Source organism: Schistocerca serialis, chromosome 2 (assembly GCF_023864345.2).
Source record: "Schistocerca serialis cubense isolate TAMUIC-IGC-003099 chromosome 2, iqSchSeri2.2, whole genome shotgun sequence".
NCBI lineage: Eukaryota > Metazoa > Arthropoda > Insecta > Orthoptera > Acrididae > Schistocerca > Schistocerca serialis.
Window position 1 is genome coordinate 307,259,694 of NC_064639.1, and position 25,018 is coordinate 307,284,711.

General features: G+C 42.9%; 2 protein-coding genes across 2 annotated transcripts in view; one reads left to right on the top strand and one right to left on the bottom strand.

The window, feature by feature from the left end:
* Positions 1–25,018, top strand: part of LOC126457087 (uncharacterized) — a 763,934-nt gene that overhangs the window by 226,867 nt on the left and 512,049 nt on the right. The gene's annotated exons all lie outside the window — the stretch shown is intronic.
* Positions 1–25,018, bottom strand: part of LOC126455928 (uncharacterized) — an 82,829-nt gene that overhangs the window by 20,185 nt on the left and 37,626 nt on the right. The window contains exon 6 of the mRNA XM_050091685.1: positions 10,743–10,900. Coding sequence (XP_049947642.1) covers positions 10,743–10,900 — 158 coding nt within the window. The remainder of the gene's footprint in view (positions 1–10,742; positions 10,901–25,018) is intronic.

Here is a 25,018-nt window from a genome sequence, read left to right on the forward strand (position 1 = left end):
CAGTAAACAGTGTGAATAATCTGTTGGGTGTGCAAATTTCTGCGTAATGATGGGGGCGTAATGCCTTCACTTTTTCTGTGTGAGCTAAAGCTTCCACAGCCATCGTCATTTTCTGTAAAACTTTTCTGGGGACGTGACTGCGTCGACATGTTGTTCTATAGATCAATATTTTGGTCACTCTTTTAAATCGCCCAAATCGCTGTGGTTTATTTACTGGTGGGTCAGTACCTTGTTCAGTTCTTACATAGTAATTCTTATTTTAATTCCTACCGGCTGGTATCGGTGAATAAGAGCAGTGCAGTACGGTGAAGTAGTATTTTTCTACTGAGTGCTGAGGGAACACGTCGCGTACTGTGTGTCTCCGGACACTACACTTAGTGCTGCACCAGTTGAGGCAGACTGAGATCTCTCTCCTATTGCCAGCAATGGATCCCACGAGGGCCCACATCCGTCGTCGTACTGGGTTACCCGTCATTCGCCGGTACCAACCAATACCGTTTTTAAAGTTTTTTGTTAATCGCTCTTGTGGCTGGTTCGATGAGGCCAGCCACGGATTCTACTCTTGTGTCAACTTCTCAATATCAGAGTAGCACTTGCATCCCAATAGGAATTATTCTTCTTGTAGTACCTATGCGTTTCGGATGTTGGTGACCAGCATAGTTATATTTTGCTTGTTCGCCAAAGTTCCTCGCTCATGTGTGAAGCCCACTTCGTTCAGTTCTCTTTTACCAGATATCTATCCTTCAAGAACGTCCTGCAGCAGTTTGTACCTGAATCCGTTCCTCACTACATTGTTGTAATTTTCTGCATTTTATTAAGTTTAGGACTTCTTTTTCTTTTTTAATTTTGTAGAGAATGTCGTTGCTAGTAATTTTATCTGTCCGTAGCACTCTGCACTCCTGTGCAGCCACATCGCAAATGCCTCCAGTTGTTTGGGCGTCGTCTCGGGCATGATCCAGTTCTCAGCTGCACAGAAAGGGATGGCAACGTGAAAATCTTAATTTTGTTCCGATTGAGAGGTGATGGCTCTTTAACACATTAGCCATTTTACAAAACGTAGCTCTGGCTTTTTCAGTAAGAACTTTAATTTCTTGCGAGCTATCCCGCTGATTTTTAATCTACTTTTCAGATATGTATGTTTATTTACTTGTTCAATAAGAATACTACTATTGTTTAGATGATTGTGTGGTATATCTTCCTTGCTCATGACCATTAATTTTGTTTTACTTATGTCGATTTCTAGGACATAACAGTCGCTAACTCCGTTGATTCAGGATTCAAGACGTTGAACACTAAGCTCGGCGTAGCAGATATTGTTCAGCTTCTCTCTATTCAAGACGATTCATTCTCCGACATTTTCAAGAGCTGCTTTGAAGTTATATTCCGAATAAAGATTAGCTATCAGTGGCGACAAGAAAGAACCTTGCCTCACTCCTTGGCATATCTTTAATGTGGCAGATTTCTTATTTTCTTCTCTCGAAGCAGCATATTTATTCAAAAAATCTTTGTTCACTATCCATTTTTTAGCATCTCACGTATCTTGTAAAGTTTTACCCTGTGAAAATCCTTTTGATAATCAACTAAACAGGCATAGACATCACATCTTTAAATCTCTGGAATAAGATTTGAATGCGGAACAGAGCTTCTTGAGTACTGCAAACATTTCTGAAGCGAAACTGTGTAGATGCCGTTAGTTCCTGACAAACTTTGTAGAGTCTTTTGTCGATAAATCTTAGAAATATTTTCAGGAGGTGGCTCATGAAACTCTCTGTCCTGTAGTCACTACTTTTTTAGCTCGTCGATTTTGTTTTTAAGATTAAGAATTCTAACTTTATTCATTTTTGAGGTTTGATACCTGAATTATAAAAAAATTTACTTGTTCACCATCAAAGGACTTGAGATGTTTTCCCATCTTTCATTGCCCTTACTGCTGAACTCACTACTTCTGCTACAACATCTGGTCCTTAAATGGATCACCGTGAAAAAGTTCTTCCATTTAGGAATTAAAGGGTATTACTCTCTGCCTCGTCACTCCTGCCATGCAGTCAAAACAGAGTTCAATGATTTTCTTGACAAACTGACTTCAGGAGTAAGATAAAAATCACATCGTATTAGAAATGACTGTGGCACTGATCCACTAGTAAATACTGTACTTCAGACTGAAGAGACCAATATTTGCAACAGTACCCAAAAACAACTTGGCGACGTGATCACATAACTGAAAACATTTTATTGATGATTAACATTTCTCTCTTTAATGTGACGGCGATATCAGATATTTATGTTCAGTGATTCCAATAATTACCAGTCGCCACCTACAGACTATTATTACATGTACATAGGAAGATCTGTGCCTGGCGCTGAGTAGAAACTAACGCTGGAGGAAAACGCTCTGACCGCCGCGTGTCCTTCGGTCCGCTCCTCAAACACTGGCCGGTGGCACAGTGGCTTTAGGCGAACTGGACGAGTGTCTTGCCGAGAAGTCAAGGAAGATCGTTGAGCTATTTGGCACTTCAGATCGATGTGAGAGTGGCATCTGCTCACAGTGTTGCCCAAAAACTCAAGCGAAAACATTACACAGTAATGTCTGTGCATAATGGACACTTTGATCCTGAAATACTCTTTTCTTCTGATGAAACAGTTATTGAGTTACGTTAACGTGCAGAAGAGGTTTTCTACCGACGATGAGGTCGAAAGTGCCGTCAAACAACGGACCACAGAGGCGATGGGAGACTTTTTTGACGAAATTATCAGAAACCTCAGTCTTTGGCTCACAAAGTGCATTGAGAACGAAGACAAGTACGTTGAGAAATTGTGTTTGATGTACAAACGTGTACTTGGAAATATTTCTCAATGTACTGCCTTTTCGATTTTTAAACGACTGAGTACTCTCAATTTCTGATCATGCCTTATCCATTAAAGTTATCGTTAGATGGAAAAAAACTGGTCCAATGAGTCGTGTTGAGGTAATTGCATTCCACATTCCTGTAATCAAGTCGTGGAGGGCTTACAGAGGCTGGTGAGGTTTTTCAGAAATCCAACGACTATCTAGTAGGGAAAGTACCCGATAAAAGTAGCCATGTTTCTTCACAAAAGAAAGAAAATTTCAGGATCAGTCAACCCGTCAAGCAAAGAAGGCAATAGTCGGCTGGGGTACTAACATCGAGACATCCAGGAACATTATCTGCATTGTTGTCAGTGAACTATGTACGTAAAATTTCAGTCTGAGATTGTGCACCGCCCTGTGAGCATATGATACTGATCAACACCTGTGTGAATGTCCAAATAGAGCGAAAATATTGATGGGTTTCTTTCCATGAGAGCCCCCAACTCATCTGTACTTATTTATTTTGTAATCAGTCTTTTGGTAACTGTGATGCGGCCCTTCACCAGTTCCTCTCCTGCGCCTACCTCTTCATTTCATATTTCAGAGTATCACTTACACCTAATACCCTCAGTTATTTGTTGGATATATTCCAATATTTGTCTTGTCCTGCAGTTTTTATCTTCTACGACTCCCTCTAGTAGTATGGAAGCTCTTCACTGATGTCTTAACGCATTTACTATCTTCCTGACCCTTCTTTTAGCCAATGTTTTCCATACTTCCTTTTCCTCGCCGACTCTGCAGAGAATCTCTTCATTCCTTAACTTGCGAGTGCACCTAATCTTCATCATTCTTATATGGCGTCAGATGCTTTGATTCTCCTGTTCTTCCATGTGCGTGCAGTCTACGATTCACTACCATACGATAAAACGACCTCCTCGCTAGGCCGTGAAGGCTGAAGGGGTGTCTTCCAACCGCCTTGTCATCCTCTACAATGTGACGTCATGCGGATGTGGTGTGCAGGGGCGAGTGGACAGCATACAGCTTTCCTGGCCGTTTTGCAAATTTTCCAGACCGTGAAGCCGCTACTACTCTGTCAAGTAGCTCCTCAACTGGCATCACGACGCTGAGTGCACATCATACCAGTCCTCCGATCAAAGAAAAATCCTTGGTAGTACCGGGAAACGATCCCGTGTTGTCCGCATGGGCAGACATCCACGCTCACCACTCAGCTACGGGCACTACTGTACAATTCCATGCCTAAGCGTACATTCCCAGAAATTTTTTCCTCACAGTAAGACCGATGTTTGATACTAGCAGATTTGTTGTGGCCAGGAATGTCCTCTCTGGCTGTGCTAGTCTGCTTTTTATATCTTCCTTGGTTTGTCCGACATGTGTTATTTTGCTTCCAAGATACACTCCTGGAAATTGAAATAAGAACACCGTGAATTCATTGTCCCAGGAAGGGGAAACTTTATTGACACATTCCTGGGGTCAGATACATCACATGATCACACTGACAGAACCACAGGCACATAGACACAGGCAACAGAGCATGCACAATATCGGCACTAGTACAGTGTATATCCACCTTTCGCAGCAATGCAGGCTGCTATTCTCCCATGGAGACGATCGTAGAGATGCTGGATGTAGTCCTGTGGAACGGCTTGCCATGCCATTTCCACCTGGCGCCTCAGTTGGACCAGCGTTCGTGCTGGACGTACAGACCGCGTGAGACGACGCTTCATCCAGTCCCAAACATGCTCAATGGGGGACAGATCCGGAGATCTTGCTGGCCAGGGTAGTTGACGTACACCTTCTAGAGCACGTTGGGTGGCACGGGATACATGCGGACGTGCATTGTCCTGTTGGAACAGCAAGTTCCCTTGCCGGTCTAGGAATGGTAGAACGATGGGTTCGATGACGGTTTGGATGTACCGTGCACTATTCAGTGTCCCCTCGACGATCACCAGTGGTGTACGGCCAGTGTAGGAGATCGCTGCCCACACCATGATGCCGGGTGTTGGCCCTGTGTGCCTCGGTCGTATGCAGTCCTGATTGTGGCGCTCACCTGCACGGCGTCAAACACGCATACGACCATCATTGGCACCAAGGCAGAAGCGACTCTCATCGCTGAAGACGACACGCCTCCATTCGTCCCTCCATTCACGCCTGTCGCGACACCACTGGAGGCGGGCTGCACGATGTTGGGGCGTGAGCGGAAGACGGCCTAACGGTGTGCGGGACCGTAGCCCAGCTTCATGGAGACGGTTGCGAATGGTCCTCGCCGATACCCCAGGAGCAACAGTGTCCCTAATTTGCTGGGAAGTGGCGGTGCGGTCCCCTACGGTACTGCGTAGGATCCTACGGTCTTGGCGTGCATCCGTGCGTCGCTGCGGTCCGGTCCCAGGTCGACGGGCACGTGCACCTTCCGCCGACCACTGGCGACAACATCGATGTACTGTGGAGACCTCACGCCCCACGTGTTGAGCAATTCGGCGGTACGTCCACCCGGCCTCCCGCATGCCCACTATACGCCCTCGCTCAAAGTCCGTCAACTGCACATACGGTTCACGTCCACGCTGCCGCGGCATGCTACCAGTGTTAAAGACTGCGATGGAGCTCCGTATGCCACGGCAAACTGGCTGACACTGACGGCGGCGGTGCACAAATGCTGCGCAGTTAGCGCCATTCGACGGCCAACACCGCGGTTCCTGGTGTGTCCGCTGTGCCGTGCGTGTGATCATTGCTTGTACAGCCCTCTCGCAGTGTCCGGAGCAAGTATGGTGGGTCTGACACACCGGTGTCAATGTGTTCTTTTTTCCATTTCCAGGAGTGTAGAATTCCTTCGTCTATTTCACGGCGTCCTATTTTCACAAGTTTATTGTTAATCTCATTGCTACCACGTCTCGTTGGTTTCTTCTTTCTCTGGTTTGATCAGAGTTTGCACTGCTAGACTACTCATTCAATTCAACACGTCCTTTCTCTGTAGACAACAATGTCATCAGCGAATCATATTATTGATGTCCTTTCATCCTGCATTATAATCCCATTTCGAATCGTTCCTTTTTTCTGCCGCTGTTTCTTCGATTTATATACGTAACAGCAGGGGAAGAGTACTGCATCTCCGTCTTGAATGAGTTTTAATCCGAGGACTGCTATCTTGGTTCAAAAAAATGGTTCAAGTGGCTCTGAGCACTATGGGACTTAACTGCTGTGGTCATCAGTCCCCTAGAACTTAGAACTACCTAAACCTAACTAACCTAAGGACATCACACACATCCATGCCCGATGCAGGATTCGAAACTGCGACCGCAGCGGTCGCGCGGTTCCAGACTGTAGCGGCTAGAACCGCTCGGCCACTCCGGCCGGCTGCTATCTTGGTCTTCGAACCGAACGACGTGGCGCAGTGATCAGCACATTGGATTTTCATTCAGAGGAAAATGGTTTCAACCCCGTGTCCCTCCGTATACCGGGTGGTTACAATTAAACTTTTTCTATTTAACAAGTTATAACACGGAAACTAACTTACTTACGAGTACCAAACTTGGTAGTATTAATCTCAAGGACATAGGGAAGAGGAATAATGCAGAATCAAGTCAACTGAAACACTTTTAATACCGATACAATTACTGCTACAAAAGGGTCTCAATATGGCGCCCATCAGTGTCCAAAAGTGTCTGATAACGCAGGATTGCATTCTGCACAGCAGAACGAAGCATGTTCGTAGGTATGCTGGCTACCTCTCTTCATACGCTGCGTTTCAGATCAGCACATAAGTGAATGTTCCCCTGGTAAACCCTGTCCTTCTGGTAGCCCCGCAACCAGAAATGACAGGGAGTGAGACCAGGTGATCGTGCCGACCAAGCATTTGGAAACAATCGGCTCATAATTTGATCGTTTCCAAGTTTGTTTTGGAGAAGTAGGTGAACTTCACGAGCGATGTGTGGTGAGGCCCCATCTTGCATGGAAACTGTTGAGTTCAATGCGTCTCTCCTCTGTAGGTCGGGTATCACATGCTGGTGAAGCATATACCTGGACAGTCACACTGCACGTCTTTGGTACTTGGGCGCCAACTTGTTCAAAAAAGATTGGGCCAATGATGAACGTAACTGTGAAGGCGCACCATACGATGACGTGTTCACCACACAGAGGAACTTCAAGTACAGTGACTGGGGCTGAAGATCTCCAGACTTGGCAGTTCTGTGTGTTCACCTCACCCGTCAGAGACAAATGAGCTTCGTCTGTCCATAGGATGGTACAGGAGCAGACTTTGTGCTTCCAAGAAAGTGGAGATCGAAGTCAACACGTCGTTGTGCGTCCTGTTGTGCAAGCTGCTGTACGTTATGGATGTTGTACGGATACCATTTGAGAATGGTTCGAAGCACCTTCCGTACAGTGGACCACGGCATCTTCGACCGTCGTGACACAGCACGCGCACTGCCTCACGATCGGAAATTGCGCGCAGCATTGTCTGCCATAGCAACATCGATTTCATCAACCACTTGCGGTGCAACCGGTCGTGGGGCTCTTCCCGGATCAACGCCCAGTTCTCCAGTTGATTCGAGCTTCTTCATCATGTTCCGCACAGCTGGTGAAGAAAGAGGACCCTTCCGTAATCCTTTCAGTCGGCGATGTTCTCGAAGTGCAGCTGCAACATTACTGTTGTTTTCATAATAGAACTTCACCAGTAACGCCCTGCTCCTTTGTCCGAGCTCATGTTGATAGCTAAAAAAGTGCACTGCTACTGATCAGAAGTGTGAGAGTATGAATTATGATGACTTATCAGGGCACTTGGTGGCCAAAGCTGGAACTGGACGGTGGCACTGTGACGTATTGAAATCATGCACCCATAATCTGGATGATAATAATGATGATGATGTTTGGTTTGTGGGGCGTTCGACTGCGCGGATATCAGCGCATGTAGAAATTCCCAACCTTTGCTCAGTCCAAACTCGCCTCTTTCATGAATGATGATTAAACAATGAGGACAACACAAACACCTAGTCATCTCGAGGCAGGTGAAAATCCCTGACCTTGAAGGGAATCGAACGAGGGGCCCCGTGCTCGGGAAGCGAGAACGCTACCTCGAGACCACGACCTGCGGATCCATAATCTGGACATTAATGATACCGAGTCTGGTACTCCTACGGTAATTAGTTTCTGTCTTATAACATGTTACATAGAGAAAGGTATAATTATAACCACCCGGTAGGTTAAGGGGGATAGGACGTCAAACGGGCCGACTTGGAGCAGGAGAGGCACCACAGGACATTTTTTTCTACTGTCTATACTTTTACAAATAAATTCATAAAACTTTGTCAGAATGACCAGGAAGGATTCAGGATTCACACTCATAGCAGTGGAAGTGCAAAAACATAACAAAATAAATTTTTTTTAGATATGAAATTTCATCATTTTTTCACTTAGTGTTGGCTGCATTTGTTGCTATAGGTACATTTTTCTTCACAAGTAAGAGAGATTCTTTGATGAATTTTGCACAGCATACAAACCATACTTACAGGTGTATGAAACTCTAGAATTTTCCAAATCTATTAAAAACTGTGGTAAAAATTGAGATAATTAACTACTAAATTTGATTTTTTTCTGAACATGAAGTTTAAAACGTAGCAGCTCATTCATTTTTTCATAAATTAAATAGCTCCTAGAGTTTCAGACACCTGTGAGTATGGTTTGTGTGCTGTGCAAAATTTATCGAACAGTCTGTCTTACTTGTGAAGAAAAGTGTACCTATAGCAATAAATGCAGCCAATAGTAAGTGAAAAAAAATGATAAAATTTCACATGTAAAAAAAATTATTTTGTTATGTTTTTGAACTTCCGCTGCTACGAGTATGAATCCTGAGTCCCTCCTGGTCATGCTGACAAACTTTTATGAATTTGCTTGTAAAAGTATAGACAGTGGAAATTAAAATGTCATCTGGTGCCTCTCGTGCTCCAAGTCAGTCCATTTGACGTCCTACCCACGTTAAGTTTTCTGCGGTTTCCCTAAATCGCTAGGCGCAGATGCTGGGATAGTTCCTTTGGAAAGGACACGGCTGACCTCCTTTCCCATCGTCTCGCAATTGTAGCTTGTGTTTTCTAATTTCGTCACTGTCGACGGGACTGTTAAACTCGCATTAGGGAGGACGACGGTTCAATCCCGCGTCCCGCCATCCTGATTTAGGTTTTCCGTGATTTCCCTAAACGGCTTCAGGTAAGTGCCGGGATGGTTCCTTTGAAAGGGCACGGCCGACTTCCTTCCTTAATCCGATGAGACCGATGACCTCGCTGTCTGGTCTCCTTCCCAAAACAACCCAACCCAACTGTTAAACTCCACACTGACTTCCCTTTTTCCTTCTTGGTCACTGGAGGTCGGGGGCCTGTGAGGCGTTCGGGGCTTGCCTACTACCCTGTCCGGTGTCGGTTTTCGTATCACGCCGGACACAGCACTTGCGTCGTTCGTGAAACAGCATCTACGAGGGCAGTTCAATAAGTAATGCAACACATTTTTTTTCTGAAACAGGGGTTGTTTTATTCAGCATTGAAATACACCAGGCTATTCCCCAATCTTTTAGCTACACAACACTATTTTTCAACGTAATCTCCATTCAATGCTACGGCCTTACGCCACCTTGAAATGAGGGCCTGTATGCCTGCACGGTACCATTCCACTGGCCGATGTCGGAGCCATCGTCGTACTGCATCAATAACTTCTTCATCATCCGCGTAGTGCCTCCCACGGATTGCGTCCTTCATTGGGCCAAACATATGAAAATCAGACGGTGCGAGATCGGGGCTGTAGGGTGCATGAAGGAGAACAGTCCACTGAAGTTTTGTGAGCTCCTCTCGGTTGCGAAGACTTGTGTGAGGTCTTGCGCTGTCGTGAAGAAGGAGAAGTTCGTTCTGATTTTTGTGCCTACGAACACGCTGAAGTCGTTTCTTCAATTTCTGAAGAATAGCACAATACACTTCAGAGTTGATCGTTTGACCATGGGGAAGGACATCGAACAGAATAACCCCTTCAGCGTCCCAGAAGACTGTAACCATGACTTTACCGGCTGAGGGTATGGCTTTAAACTTTTTCTTGGTAGGGGAGTGGGTGTGACGCCACTCCATTGATTGCCGTTTTGTTTCAGGTTCGAAGTGATGAACCCATGTTTCATCGCCTGTAACAATCTTTGACAAAAGAAATTGTCACCCTCAGCCACATGACGAGCAAGCAATTCCGCACAGATGGTTCTCCTTTGCTCTTTATGGTGTTTGGTTAGACAACGAGGGACCCAGCGGGAACAAACCTTTGAATATCCCAACTGGTGAACAATTGTAACAGCACTACCAACAGAGATGTCAAGTTGAGCACTGAGTTGTTTGATGGTGATCCGTCGATCATCTCGAACGAGTGTGTTCGCACGCTCCGCCATTGCAGGAGTCACAGCTGTGCACGGCCGGCCCGCACGCGGGAGATCAGTCAGTCTTGCTTGACCTTGCGGCGATGATGACACACGCTTTTCCCAACGACTCACCATGCTTTTGTCCACTGCCAGATCACCGTAGACATTCTGCAAGCGCCTATGAATATCTGAGATGCCCTGCTTTTCCGCCAAAAGAAACTCGATCACTGCCCGTTGTTTGCAATGCACATCCGTTATAGACGCCACTTTAACAGCTCCGTACAGCGCTGCCACCTGTCGGAAGTCAATGAAACTATACGAGACGAAGCGGGAATGTTTGAAAATATTCCACAAGAAATTTCCGGTTTTTTCAACCAAAATTGGCCGAGAAAAAAAATGTGTTGCATTACTTATTGAACTGCCCTCGTATTTAAGGGCGCAGCAGCGCAGGTGGCGCCGTGTGGCTGGGTACCTCGCTCTCTGCGGCGCAGCAGCTGGTGGTCGAGGAGCGCGCGGTCGGGCCGCACCAGGTCGAGCAGCGTGCGGTGCAGGTCGAAGGGCGTGCTGAGGCGGCGCGCGTTGCGGCGCAGGTTGCGCGCGGCGGCGCGGTAGCGCTGCGAGAACCAGGGGGGCAGCGCCACGGCCAGCAGCGGCAGCCGCTCCTCCAGCTGGCCCTGCCGCGTCTGCAACAGCACAGTGGGGCAGGGGCGGACCGACACTCACATGAGCCAAGCAAGACGAAGATGACGTGCTACCGACGCGAAATTTAACCGACAGAAAGAAGATGCTGTGATATGCAAATGATTAGCTTGTCAGAGCATTCACACAAGGTTGGCGACACCTACAACGTGCTGACATGAGGAAAGTTTCCAACCGATTTCTCAAACACAAATAGCAGTCGACTGGCGTTGCCTGGTGAAACGTTGTGATGCCTCGTGTAAGGAGGAGAAATGCGTACCATCACGTTTCCGATTTTGATCAAGGTCGGATTGTAGGCTATCGCGATTGCGGTTTATCGTATCGCGACATTGCTGCTCGCATTGGTCGAGATCCAATGACTGTTAGCAGAATATGGAATCGGTGGGTTTAGGAGGGTAATACGGAACGCCGTGCTGGATCCCAACGGCCTCGAATCACTAGCAGTCGAGATGACAGGCATCTTATCCGCATGGCTGTAACGGATCGTGCAGCCACGTCTCGATCCCTGAGTCAACAGATGGGGACGTTTGCAAGACAACAACCATCTGCACGAACAGTTCGACGACGTTTGCAGCAGCACGGACTGTCAGCTCGGAGACCATGGCTACAGTTACCCTTGACGCTGCATCACAGACAGGAGCGCCTGGGATGGTGTACTAAACGACGACTTGGGTGCACGAATGGCAAAACGTCATTTTTTCGGATGAATCCAGGTCCTGTTTACAGCATCATGATGGTCGCATCCGTGTTTGGCGACATCGCGGTGAACGCACATTGGAAGCGTGTATTCGTCATCGCCATACTGCCGTATGACCTGGCGTGATGGTATGGGATGCCACTGGTTACACATCTCGGTCACCTCTTGTTCGCATTGACGGCACTTTGCACAGTGGACGTTACATTTCAGATGTGTTACGACTCGTGCCTCTACCCTTCATTCGATCCCTGCGAAACCCTACATTTCAGCAGGATAATGCACGACTGCATGTTACAGGCCCTGTACGGGTCTTTCTGGATACAGAAAATGTTGGACTGCTGCCCTGGTCAGCACATTCTCCAGATCTCTCACCAACTAAAAACGTCTGGTCAATGGTGGCCAAGCATCTGGCTCATCACAATACGCCAGTCACTTCTCTTGATGAGCTGTGGTATCGTGTTGAAGCTGCATGGGCAGCTGTACCTGTACACGGCATCCAAGCTCTGTTTGAGTCAATGCCCAGGCGTACCAAGGCGTTATTACGGCTAGAGGTGGTTGTTCTGGGTTCTGATTTCTCAGGATCTATGCAGCCAAACTGCGTGAAAATGTAATCACATGTCAGTTCTGGTACGAGGGCTATCCACAAAGTACATTACTTTTTGGAATTAAAAATAAATAAAGTATTGGAAAAAATTTTATTATATACAGATGAAAGCCACACTTAAATACTATTTTTCTACATAGTTGCCATTTAAATTAAGGCACTTATCGTAGCGATGGACGAGCTTGGAAATTCCTTCGTCGTAAAATTCGGCCGCCTGCGCCTTCAACCACGTGGTTACGTCTTCTTGAAGCTGTGCGTCGTCATCAAAACGCTGTATAGCCAACCACTTCTTCATTGCTGGGAATAAGTGGAAGTCGCTCGGTGCCAGGTCGGGACTGTAAGGCGGATGAGAAAACAACTCCCACTTAAAAGATTCGAGAACTTCACGAGTGGCATTTGCTGTGTGGGCCCGGGCGTTGTCGTGAATCAGCAAGATCTTTGAGCCCAACTTTCCCCCGTGCTTGTTTTGTATTGCTCTTCTGAGGTTGTGCATAGTTTGGCAATACCTTTGAGAGTTTATTGTAGTGCCTCTTTCCAGGAAATCCACAAAAAACACACCTTTTCTGTCCCAAAAGATAGTCATTACGTGGTTGAAGGCGCAGGCGGCCGAATTTTACGACGAAGGAATTTCTAAGCTCGTCCATCGCTACGATAAGTGCCTTAATTTAAATGGCAACTATGTAGAAAAGTAGTATTTAAGTGTGGCTTTCATCTGTATATAATAAAAAAATTTCCAATACTTTATTTATTTTTAATTCCAAAACGTAATGTACTTTGTGGATAGCCCTCGTATAACATATATGTCCAATGAATACCCGTGTATCACCTGCATTTCTTCTTGGTGTAGCAATTTTAATGGCCAGTAGTGTATATTTTCTACGTTCATTTCGATACAGAGAGCAGATGATCTCTTTGCTGAGGAATTGTGCCGGCAGGTGAGAGCAGTGCCAGCAGAGCAGCCGCGGCGTCCCAGTGTGGTAGGACCCTTACCTGCACCACAGTGCAACACTGTAAACGTATAGCAACTTATATTCCTCACATCGATGAAGGAAGCAACATCTGCTGGCATCCTTAATAACAGTTTCGCACGATCATAGTAGTTATGGGCAATAACTAACTATCTCAGACGTGAACTATGTATGCAAGAAGAGAAAAATGCAATCCATAAACGGGTTTTCCCACTTTGCCAGCCTACAACACATAAAAATACCTTAACGTAACATTTAAAATGGAACAACACACGACCGCAGCTCGTGGTCGTGCGGTAGCGTTCTCGCTTCCCGCTCCCGGGCTCCCGGGTTCGATTCCCGGCGGGGTCAAGGATTTTCTCTGCCTCGTGATGACTGAGTGTTGTGTGATGTCCTTAGATTAGTTGGGTTTAAGTAGTTCTAAGTTCTAGGGGACTGATGACCATAGATGTTAAGTCCCATAGTGCTAAGAGCCATTTGAACCATTTGAACAACACATGGGGCAGTCAAAGTCTTAGATACATATGCAAGGACGCCATCCGATGTTGCTTCCTCCACACAGATGTGTACAGCATAAGATGGTATATGATTACAGCTCTTTACTGGGCTGCTAGTAACAGAGGTAGCTTGAAAATGCCGAAGGGGGCGAAATTAGCTAACATCTAAAGCATGAAATAAAGTGATAACCTCAAGAATAAAAAAAAGAGGCTACACAGGAAAATGACGTTCCTCAACAAATTCACGGCAGCTGTAGAACAACGTATACAAAAGACTACGGAGGGGGTAGTTATCTTGGTCAAGAACTTTGTAAATAAAACAGTACATTGTATGGAACTGACACACCTGAGGTCTTTTGGGTGACTTAGGACGACTCGCAAAACAAGTTTTCGATAACTGCCACAAGTCGCACTTTGTATAAAAAATACAAAGTGTAACTTGTGCCTGTTTCGAAAACCTAGTTTTTTAACAGTCGCTCCCCTGCAGACAATCCCTGCTCTAGGGCTCATAAATGTTTTAGTGTGGGTTAGTATAGACTATATACTATATATAACATGACTCCAATTTTTATTTTTTTTACAGATGTACAACTGTTAGATTGGCAGGCAAATACTCACAATAAGTGGAAACTGATTAAGTTCAAAGTCCATTTTCGTAATTACACCTTCGACTTCAATGCACTTTCATATTCTATTGATGACACCACGAGTAACTCTCCTCTTGGTATGGGACAGCACTATCCATAATCCGAACGTTTAGTTCGTCTCTCGTGTTTACGTTTTCTTTCTCCCCACAACAAATATTTCGGCGCGTAATGTTCGAGAACCTTAGGGGCTAGGAAACGTGTCTATTCATGCCGATTCACCTTCGCGGAAATGTTAGATTGAATGATGAGTCACTGACGTTTGCAGTTATGCTGCAACTTCTTCCAATAATGCTGGAAGCTCTTTTCAAGAAATTCAACACAAAAACACCTTCGGCACACAAAAACAAACTTATCACAGCTCAGCACTAGTCAAATACTGCAATCACGACATGGTATACTAATTTAAACCTGTGGCTGACTTCGGTTGGCAGCCACAGAACACACACAGTGTAAAATAAAAGAAAAAAAACTGTGCTAAAACATGTTTGAGTGTTAAAACAATATTTTGTATACTTCCAAGAAGGTGCACCCATCCTTAATTTATTATTATTTTCTGCAGGCACGGAAACTGAGCTCAAAACTGCACTATCATATACTCAGTGTTAGTAAATACGTGTGGCATTCTTGAACTACACAGAAACGATACAGCGGAATTGGCGAATAAATCACAGTCGCAATCGCAGTTGTAAAAATAGCTCTGAGCACTATGGGACTCAACTGCTGTGGTTATCAGTCCCCTAGAACTTAGAACTACTTAAACCGAACTAACCTAAGGACATCACACACATCCATGCCGAGGCAGGATTCGAACCTGCGACCGTAGCAGTCGCACGGTTCCGGACTGCGCCCCTAGAACCGCGAGACCACCGCGGCCGGCGCGCAGTTGTAAAAATCAATTATGTGAACACAAGCACATCTCATCTACTTGAGCTTAAAAACGAGAATGAGAATAGGTAAATTAACCCACAGCAGCAACACGTGAAGCGGAAACTGATCTCTGTAATCACCTGTAGCTTTGTAACCAAAAACCAATTATACGCATGTTACAAGGAATATTTCATCTTAACTTGTGTATACTATTACTAAAGTATTTACTATTCCTCCTTTTCCTGTATACAAACCATAAAAACAACTATAATAATATCTGTAGATCATGAGCCAAAGTAACAGATGAAAGTCACTCATTATAGCTTTCCATTCAATATGTAATTCATCGTAATACGTTTGCTCAAAAATGGTTCAAATGTCTCTAAGCACTATGGGACTTAACATCTGAGGTCATAAGTCCCCTGGACTTAGAACTACTTAAACCTAACTAACCTAAGGACATCACATACATCCATGCCCGAGACAGGATTCGAACCTGCGACCGTAGCGTCGCGCGGTTCCAGACTGTAGTGCCTAGAACCGCTCGGCCACCTCGGCCGGCCAATAACGTCACTATGCTTTGGTCGCCATGGTTGTTGTAACCCATATCCCATGGGAGCACTATGGGATACCGACAGAAAATGTATGCCACAATCCGCAGCCATTTTACGACGGAGTGTAGGACGTGGACATTGAAAGTTGATTAGCTGGAAATCAATGCGAAGTGTGCTACGCGCACTTTGAAGAATACGCTACAGACGGACGTGATAGAAATACGTTAGAATTGGTACGTAGTGCTCTGCACATTGCCCAATCATCTGCCTTCTTATGACAGCCCAGTATATTATGGGCTCTTCAAGTAATTTATTATTTCTACAGCTTCATACATGTCTACTCTGCAAATCACACTTAAGTGCCTGGCACATGGCTCATCGAACCACCTTCCCACTAATTCTCTATCATTTCAAAGTCGAACACCACGCGGAAAAAAATGAACACCTACGTTTTTCCGTGCAAGGTCTGATTTCCCATGTCTTATTATGATGATTGTTTCCCCCTATGTAGGTCGGCGTCAGCAAAATATTTTATCAGTCGGAGGATAAAGTTGGTGACTGAAATTACGTGAGTAGATCCCGCTGCAACGTAAGACGCCTTTCTTCTAATGATGTCCACCCCAAACCCTGTTTCATGCGCGTGACACTCTTTACCCTATTTCTCGATAATGTAAAACGTCCTACTCTTATTTGAACTTTCTCGATGCACTCCGTTAATCCTATCTGGTAAGGATCCCTCATACACCAAAAGCAGACAGGTAAGCGTAGTGTAGGCAGTCACTTCAGTAGACCTGTTGCATGTTCTAAATGTTCTGCCAATAAAATGCAGTCTTTCGTTTGCTTTCCACACAGCATTTTCTATGCATTCCTTCCAATTTCAGTTTTTCGTAATGTTAATTCCTAGGTATTTAGCTGAATTTACAGCCTTTAGATTTGATTGATGTAACCGAAGTTTAACGGATTCCTTTTAGCACTCATGTGGATGACCTCACATTTTTCATTATTTAGAGTCAATTGCCAATTTTTGCACCATACAGATATCTTATTTAAATCGTTTTGCAGTTAGTTTCGATCTTATGATGACTTTACTAGATGATAAACGACAGCATCATCTGCAAACAATCTAAGGCGGCTGCCCACATTGTCTCACGAATCTTTTATGTAGATAAGAACAGCAGAGGGTCTATAACACCACCTTGGGGAACGTCAGGAATCACTTCTGTTTTACTCGATGACTTTTCGTCAGTTATTACGAACTGTGAACTGTCTGACAGGAAATCTCGAATCCAGTCCCATTAGTGAGACTAATTCCATACGCACATCTTTTGATTACAACTCGCTTGTGAGGTACGGTGTCCACAGCATTCTAGAAATCTAGAAATACGGAATCAGATTGAAATCACCTGTGAAGGCACTCAGAATTTCGTGTTGCCTATGTGTCAACAGATTGTTCTCTTCGAGGTAAATCATAATGTTCGAACACAAATATGATCCAAAATCCTGCTGCATATCGAAGTTAATGAATGATATGGGCCAGTAATTTATTGGATTACTCCTATTGCCTTTCTTGAATACTAGTGTGACCTGTGCAACTTTCCAGTCTTTGGGTACGGATCTTTCGTGGAACGAGCGGTTGTATATGATTGCTAAGTACAGAGTTATTGCACTAGCGAACTCTGCCAAGAACCTCGTATACAATCTGGACGGAAGACGCTTTTATTAAGCGATTTAAACTGGTTCACTATTCCGAGGATACCTACTTTTAAGTTACTCATGTTGGCAGCTGTTCTTGATTCAAATTCTCAAATATTTGCTTCGTTTGCTCTGATGAAGGAATTTCAGAAGACTGTGTTTAGTAACACCGTTTTATCAGCACTGTTATCGACAGTGTATTCATGCTACCGCGCAGAGAACAGACTGTCTCTTGCCATTGCCATAGTTTACAAACGCCTAGAATTTCTTTGGATTTTCTGCCGGTTTCAGATGGTTCAAATGGCTCTGGGCACTATGGGGCTTAACATCTTAGGTCATCAGTCCCTTAGAACTTAGAACTACTTAAACCTAACGAACCTAAGGACATCACACACATCCATGCCCGAGGCAGGATTCGAACCTGCGAGCGTAGCGGTCGCGCGGTTCCAGACTGAATCTGCCGGTTTTCGAGATAAAGTTTCGTTGTGGAAACTATTGTGAGTACCTCGTACTGAAGTCCGTGCTAAATTTCCAGCTTCTATAAAAGATCGCTAATTTTGAGGATTTTGCATTCGTTTAAATTTGGCATGGTCTTTTCGTATTTTCTGCAACAGTGGTCTGACCTGTTTTGTGTACCATGGGAAATCATCTTCATCTTTTGTTAATTTATTTGGTATAAATCTCCCAATTTCTGTCTATACTATTCTCTAAATTCAAGCCACACCTGTCTATACTTACTTGTTAATTTGGAAGGAGTGGAAATGAATTCTTTTTGAATAGAAGAATTTTTCGTTTATTTTTGGTCGATTTGGGAATTGCGGTACTCAGTCTCGCTACAACAACCATGTGTTCACTAAGCCCTGTATCATTTGCGGTTATTTGGATTATCAATCCCATTCGAGTCCACCCATTAAGGAAATTTCATCGAAGTTACCATCGAGATACAAGCGAAAGCTTATTTACTGACGTAAACGCAGATAAATGCACGAATTTGTCAATCGAGGAAACAGACCAGATCGCGCTCACTGTGCCGCCGTCGCACTCCCCTGGGATCAGCGCAGATTTCGCACAGAGCGCCAGCTGCCGCTTGTGACGTCACGGCCGCCTCCTGCCGCTGCGCAAGCCTTTGAGAGCTTCCCCTCTCAGGCGCCTCAACAGGTTTTCCCCCGCGGCGTCGGTTGTTAGCTGCCCCTCTCCGCCGTCCCCCTTCACCGCAAGATTGAAAATTCTGCGGGCGGCGGTCGTTCCAGCCGAACTTTTCCCTCTGCAGCCACTGACCCGACTCCGACTAAGCCATTCTTCGGAGAAACGGCCAAACTCCCGAACGCACCTTTTTCTCTCATTTTTGCTAGCATGAAGTCACCCACCCCGGACCAAAGTACTGGAACTGGTGGGATTTCAGGCAATACTTGCGACGTAAAGATTTTGTCGTACTCCACTTCCTCAAAATGGAAATGAGATATTTTCTCAACAAATCGGTAATCGTTTCATGTGGCGCACAGAGACATAGAAATACACTCCCAGAAAAAAAGGTACTCCATTATAACAGTTTAAGTTTTCTTCGCTTCGTAATATAAAACTCAGCAGATTTCTCCAGTAGTAAGTTATGCTGTAACGCGCCCTTCACTTTTCTTGCATGAAACAATGTGTTCTAGATATAACTGTGAAGACTTTCACAAGTTTCGTCATGTTTCTAAAATCTTGTTAGGCTTCTTATTGTACCGTCTTCAACGTATCATCTCAGTTTTTCCTCGGTCAGACATTTTGAAAATTAAAATGAAATGAAAATATCCCGAGAAGTACGCTCCTGCAACAGTCTGTGGACATTGGTAAGAAGAGCTGAAGTTAAAACTAACAATCAGTGTGCTAGTTTGCAGTTTAATTATGATACATTGTAAACACTAGTGAGGTATAAAGGTTGGGATGGCTTTTCAAAACATACTATCGGGAGCAACGATAGATATATGAGGTATGGGGACCTATTACAGAGGTTTCCACTATCGCATACATGCTCTTAAATGAAATGTTTTTTTATGCTATCTCAGAAAATGGAGGACTAAGTAGATGATGTGATAATTGGAGAAAAATTTTATGCAATATTGAAAGACTCGAACCGAATCAATGCACCGGAAAAAGATACCATTCCATTAAGCTGTTAAGAGCCTTGCTAGTGCCAACAATACCAGAACTGTTTCACAAAGTATATACAATATGTGAGTCAGGCCAAACGTCCTCAGACTTGAAGATGACTGAAGATTTAAAATATAAAAGAAGAGTGTCTGAAAGTGAGAGCATTACCAAGTTGTCAGTTTAATAAATTATGCTTACAAAACTGTTACACAAATTCTTTATATAGGAATGGAATGGCTGGGGTATCCCACCTACAGGAGATCAGGTTGAGTTCCAGAGAACTCAGCAAAATGCGAGACAATACTGACCATACAACTTATCTTAGAAGACGTAAGGACAAAAGACAACTCTGCATTTATTGCTGTTGTAGATTTAGGAAAGCTTTTCACAATATGCTTAAAAATTCTGAAGTTATCAATGATAAAATGCAAGGAGTGTAACTTTCTCTAAAACTTTTACAAACACCAGACTGCAGCTATAAGATTCAAAAGATGAAAAAGGCAGGCTGTAATCCAGAAGTGAGTGAGGCAGCATTGTAGCCTATCCCTCATCTTATTCCTCTGTACATAGGCAAGCAGCAAAGGAAATAAAAGGGCAATTTGGAAAAGGAAATAAGATCACTGAGAAGAAAAAAAACCATTAAGGTGTGTCAATGATATTAAAGTTTTGCTGGAGATGGGTAAAGGACTTGGTAGTGAAGACGAATGGAATTCACAGTGCCTTGACAAATTGTTATACAATGAAAAGCAACAAAAGTAAAACAAGGCAATGCAGTGTTTTCGAATTAAATCAGGAGATTGGATCAGGACATGAGACACTTTAAGTAGCAGAGGAGTTTTGCTATTTTGGCAGCAAAATCATTGATGACGCCAAAAGTAAAGGTTCATATTGCAACAGCAAGGCAAGCTTTCTTAAAAAAAAAAAAGAAAAAAAAACAGAAATATCACAGAACAAAATAAATTCAAATGGTAGATAGTATTTGTTAGGAACATAACCTTATTTGGAACTAGAATGTGGACAAAGAACAATAAGGGCAAGGGGCAAGGAGAGAGTAAAAGTTTTTGAAATGTGGTGCTACAGAAGAACACACACAGGAAGGCAGAGGGAATAATTAATGAAGAGGTACTGAATCAGTGAGGATAGAGAGAGCTAGACTGAATGAAGGGATAGGTTCACAGGACTTGTGAGGCATTAAGGAATTGTTCAATAGATGAATGAAAAAAGTGGGAGGAGGAATTTTAGAGGGGTTAAATGCTTGAAGTCAGCAAGCGAGCTGACAGGCTTATTGGAGCAGAAGCTGTGCAGATGTGGAGAGAACTGCACAGGTTTAGCACTGGAGGCAGTGTCAGCCAAACAATTGTTTAAGTTGGTACGTATAACCCATGAGACTGGAAATATACCAACAGATTTTCAGAAAAATACTACCCTCACAATCCCAAAGACAGAATGTGCAAGAACTGTCACACATCAGCTATATAGTTCATGATTCCAAGTTACTGAGAAGAATACGTTATACAGATAAATGGGAAAGAAAACTGAGGATCTATCAGATGAGAAGTAGTTCAGATTTTGGAAAGGTAAAGGCACCAGGGAAGCGGTTCCAACCCTGCAATTGGTAATGGATGCAAGCTTAAGAAAATGTAAGACACTTAAAGTATTTGTCCATTTAGAAAAAGCATTAAAAAATTGAAAATAGTACAAAATATTCGAATCTCTCAGAAAAATAAGTGTAAGCTACAGGGAAAGATGTAATATGTGGAAGTACCACAAGTTACTATACGAATGAAAGACCAAGAATGAACTGCTCAGATTGAAATTGGTGTAAGGCAGGGATGAAGTCTTCTTCCCCTACTATTCAGTCTTTACACCAAAGATGACATGTTTGAAATAAAATAAAGTTTTTGGATTGTATTAAAATTCAGGGTGAAAGGATGTCAGCTAAGATTTGCTGATGCCACTGCTATCCTCAGTAAAATTTAGGAAGATTTACAGGATCTGTTGAATGGAACAGCAATCCAATGAGCACAAAATTTGGGCTGAGTGTAAATGAAGGAACAACAAAAGTGATGAGTAGTAGAATTGAGATTAGTGAGAAACTTAACATCATAATTTGTGATCATGAAGTAGATGAAGTTAAGGAACTCTGCTATGTAGCCAGGAAAAAACACATAATGGATGAGGTAAGGTGGATATAAAAAGCATGCAAGCACAACTGAAGTGGGCATTCCTGGCCAAAAAAATTCTACTAGTATTAAATGTAGGCCTCAGTTTGAGAAAGAAATTTCTGAGACTGAACGTCTGCAGCACAGCATAATACTAAAGTGAATCATAGATGTTGCAAAAACAAGATAGAAGAGTATCAAAGTGTTCAAGATGTGGTGCTAGGAGAGATGTAGACAGATTTGCTTGTTAGTTAGTTCCATGTACCTTGAATCATGGTCAGTGATGTGGAATGGGTCATTTTACATTGGCATTGCAAATTAATTTGCAAGTATTGGTACATGCAGAAATATAAAAGGCTTCCCGGTTTTTGTTTATCATTATCATTATTATTATCTTTCCTTTCTCAGACCTTAGGTCTGGTTCGGAATGAAAGTGACGCGGACCTTGATCAAGCGTCACTTCGTTTTAACTGTACGGTATATGCTACATTGCGTTTAGGAACTTTCGGGTAATTGAACATGTATCAATAATTACGGATTTCTGAAGTTGTATATATAAGTTTGGGTGTAGCTGTATTGCATTGATGTACTGGTGGATATTGCGTGGTATGACTCCTGTAGTTGAAAGTATAATTGGTATAATGTCAACTTTATCCTGATGCCACATGTCCTTGACTTCCTCAGCCAGTTGGATGTATTTTTCAATTTTTTCTCCTGTTTTCTTCTGTATATTTGCTGTATTGGGTATGGATATTTCAATTAGTCATGTTAATTTCTTCTTTTTATTGGTGAGTATGATGTCAGGTTGGTTATGTGGCGTTGTTTTATCTGTTATAATGGTTCTGTTCCAGTATAATTTGTATTCATCATTCTCCAGTACATTTTGTGGTGTATACTTGTATGTAGGAACGTGTTGTTTTAAAAGTTTATGTTGTAAGGCAAGCTGTTGATGTATTATTTTTGCGACGTTGTCATGTCTTCTGGGGTATTCTGTATTTGCTAGTATTGTACATCCGCTTGTGATGTGATCTACTGTTTCTATTTGTTGTTTGCAAAGTCTGCATTTATCTGTTGTGGTATTGGGATCTTTAATAATATGCTTGCTGTAATATCTGGTGTTTATTGATTGATCCTGTATTGCAATCATGAATCCTTCTGTCTCACTGTATATATTGCCTCTTTTTAGCCATGTGTTGGATGCGTCTTGATCGATGTGTGGCTGTGTTAGATGATACGGGTGCTTGCCATGTAGTGTTTTCTTTTTCCAATTTACTTTCTTTGTATCTGTTGATGTTATGTGATCTAAAGGGTTGTAGAGGTGGTTATGAAATTGTAGTGGTGTAGCCGATGTATTTATGTGGGTGATTGCTTTGTGTATTTTGCTAGTTTCTGCTCGTTCTAGAAAGAATTTTCTTAAATTGTCTACCTGTCCATAATGTAGGTTTTTTATGTCGATAAATCCCCTTCCTCCTTCCTTTCTGCTTAATGTGAATCTTTCTGTTGCTGAATGTATGTGATGTATTCTATATTTGTGGCATTGTGATCGTGTAAGTGTATTGAGTGCTTCTAGGTCTGTGTTACTCCATTTCACTACTCCAAATGAGTAGGTCAATATTGGTATAGCATAGGTATTTATAGCTTTTGTCTTGTTTCTTGCTGTCAATTCTGTTTTCAGTATTTTTGTTAGCCTTTGTCTATATTTTTCTTTTAGCTCTTCCTTAATATTTCTATCATCTATTCCTATTTTTTGTCTGTATCCTAGATATTTATAGGCATCTGTTTTTTCCATCGCTTCTATGCAGTCGCTGTGGTTATCCAATATGTAATCTTCTTGTTTAGTGTGTTTTCCCTTGACTATGCTATTTTTCTTACATTTGTCTGTTCCAAAAGCCATATTTATATCATTGCTAAATATTTCTGTTATCTTTAGTAATTGGTTGAGTTGTTGATTTGTTGCTGCCAGTAGTTTTAGATCATCCATGTATAGCAAATGTGTGATTTTGTGTGGGTATGTTCCAGTAATATTGTAACCATAATTTGTATTATTTAGCATGTTGGATAGTGGGTTCAGAGCAAGGCAGAACCAGAAAGGACTTAATGAATCTCCTTGGTATATTCCACGCTTAATCTGTATTGGCTGTGATGTGATATTATTTGAATTTGTTTGGATATTAAGTGTAGTTTTCCAGTTTTTCATTACTATGTTTAGGAACTGTATCAATTTAGGATCTACTTTATATATTTCCAATATTTGTAGTAACCATGAGTGGGGTACACTATCAAAAGCTTTTTGGTAATCAATGTATGCGTAGTGTAGCGACCTTTGTTTAGTTTTAGCTTGATATGTCACCTCTGCATCTATTATCAGTTGCTCTTTACATCCTTGTGCTCCTTTGCAACAGCCTTTTTGTTCTTCATTTATAATTTTGTTCTGTGTTGTATGTGTCACTAGTTTCTGTTTAATGACTGAAGTTCATATTTTGTATATTGTTGGTAGGCATGTTATGGGGCGATATTTAGCTGGGTTTGCTGTGTCTGCTTGATCTTTAGGTTTCAGATAAGTTATTCCATGTGTAAGTGTATCAGGGAATGTGTATGGGTCTGCAATGTAACTGTTAAATAATTTAGTTAGATGTGAATGTGTTGCGGTGAACTTCTTTAACCAGAAATTTGCTATTTTATCATTTCCAGGGGCTTTCCAATTGTGAGTAGAATTAATTGCTTGGGTGACTTCATGTTGCAAAATTGTCACTTCAGGCATTTGTGGTATCATCTTGTATGTGTCTGTTTCTGCTTGTATCCACCGTGCATGCCTGTTATGTTGTACCGGGTTTGACCATATGTTGCTCCAGAAGTGTTCCATGTCTGTTATGTTTGGTGGATTGTTTATTTCAATGTGTGTGTTATCTATTGTCTGGTAAAATTTCTTTTGGTTTGTGTTGAATGTTTGGTTTTGTTTCCTTCTATTTTCACTTTTTTTGTACCTTCTGAGTCGTTTGGCGAATGCTTGTAATTTCTGCTTCTTTTCGTCTAATTGCTCTGTCGCTTCTTGTTGTGAGATTTTACCTAACCTTTTTCGTTTTTTTTCCGAGATTTCATTTCTTATAAATTGTGTTAGCTGTCCGATGTCTTTTCTCAGTTTTTCTATTTTGATCTGTAGCCTGTGTTGCCATGCTGGTTTTGTGGGTTTCTTCTGTGTGTTGGTTGGTTCTGATCTCTGCCTAGTGTGTACATTTAGTGTAGTGAGTGCTCCTATATATACCAGTAGTTGTAACTCTTCCATA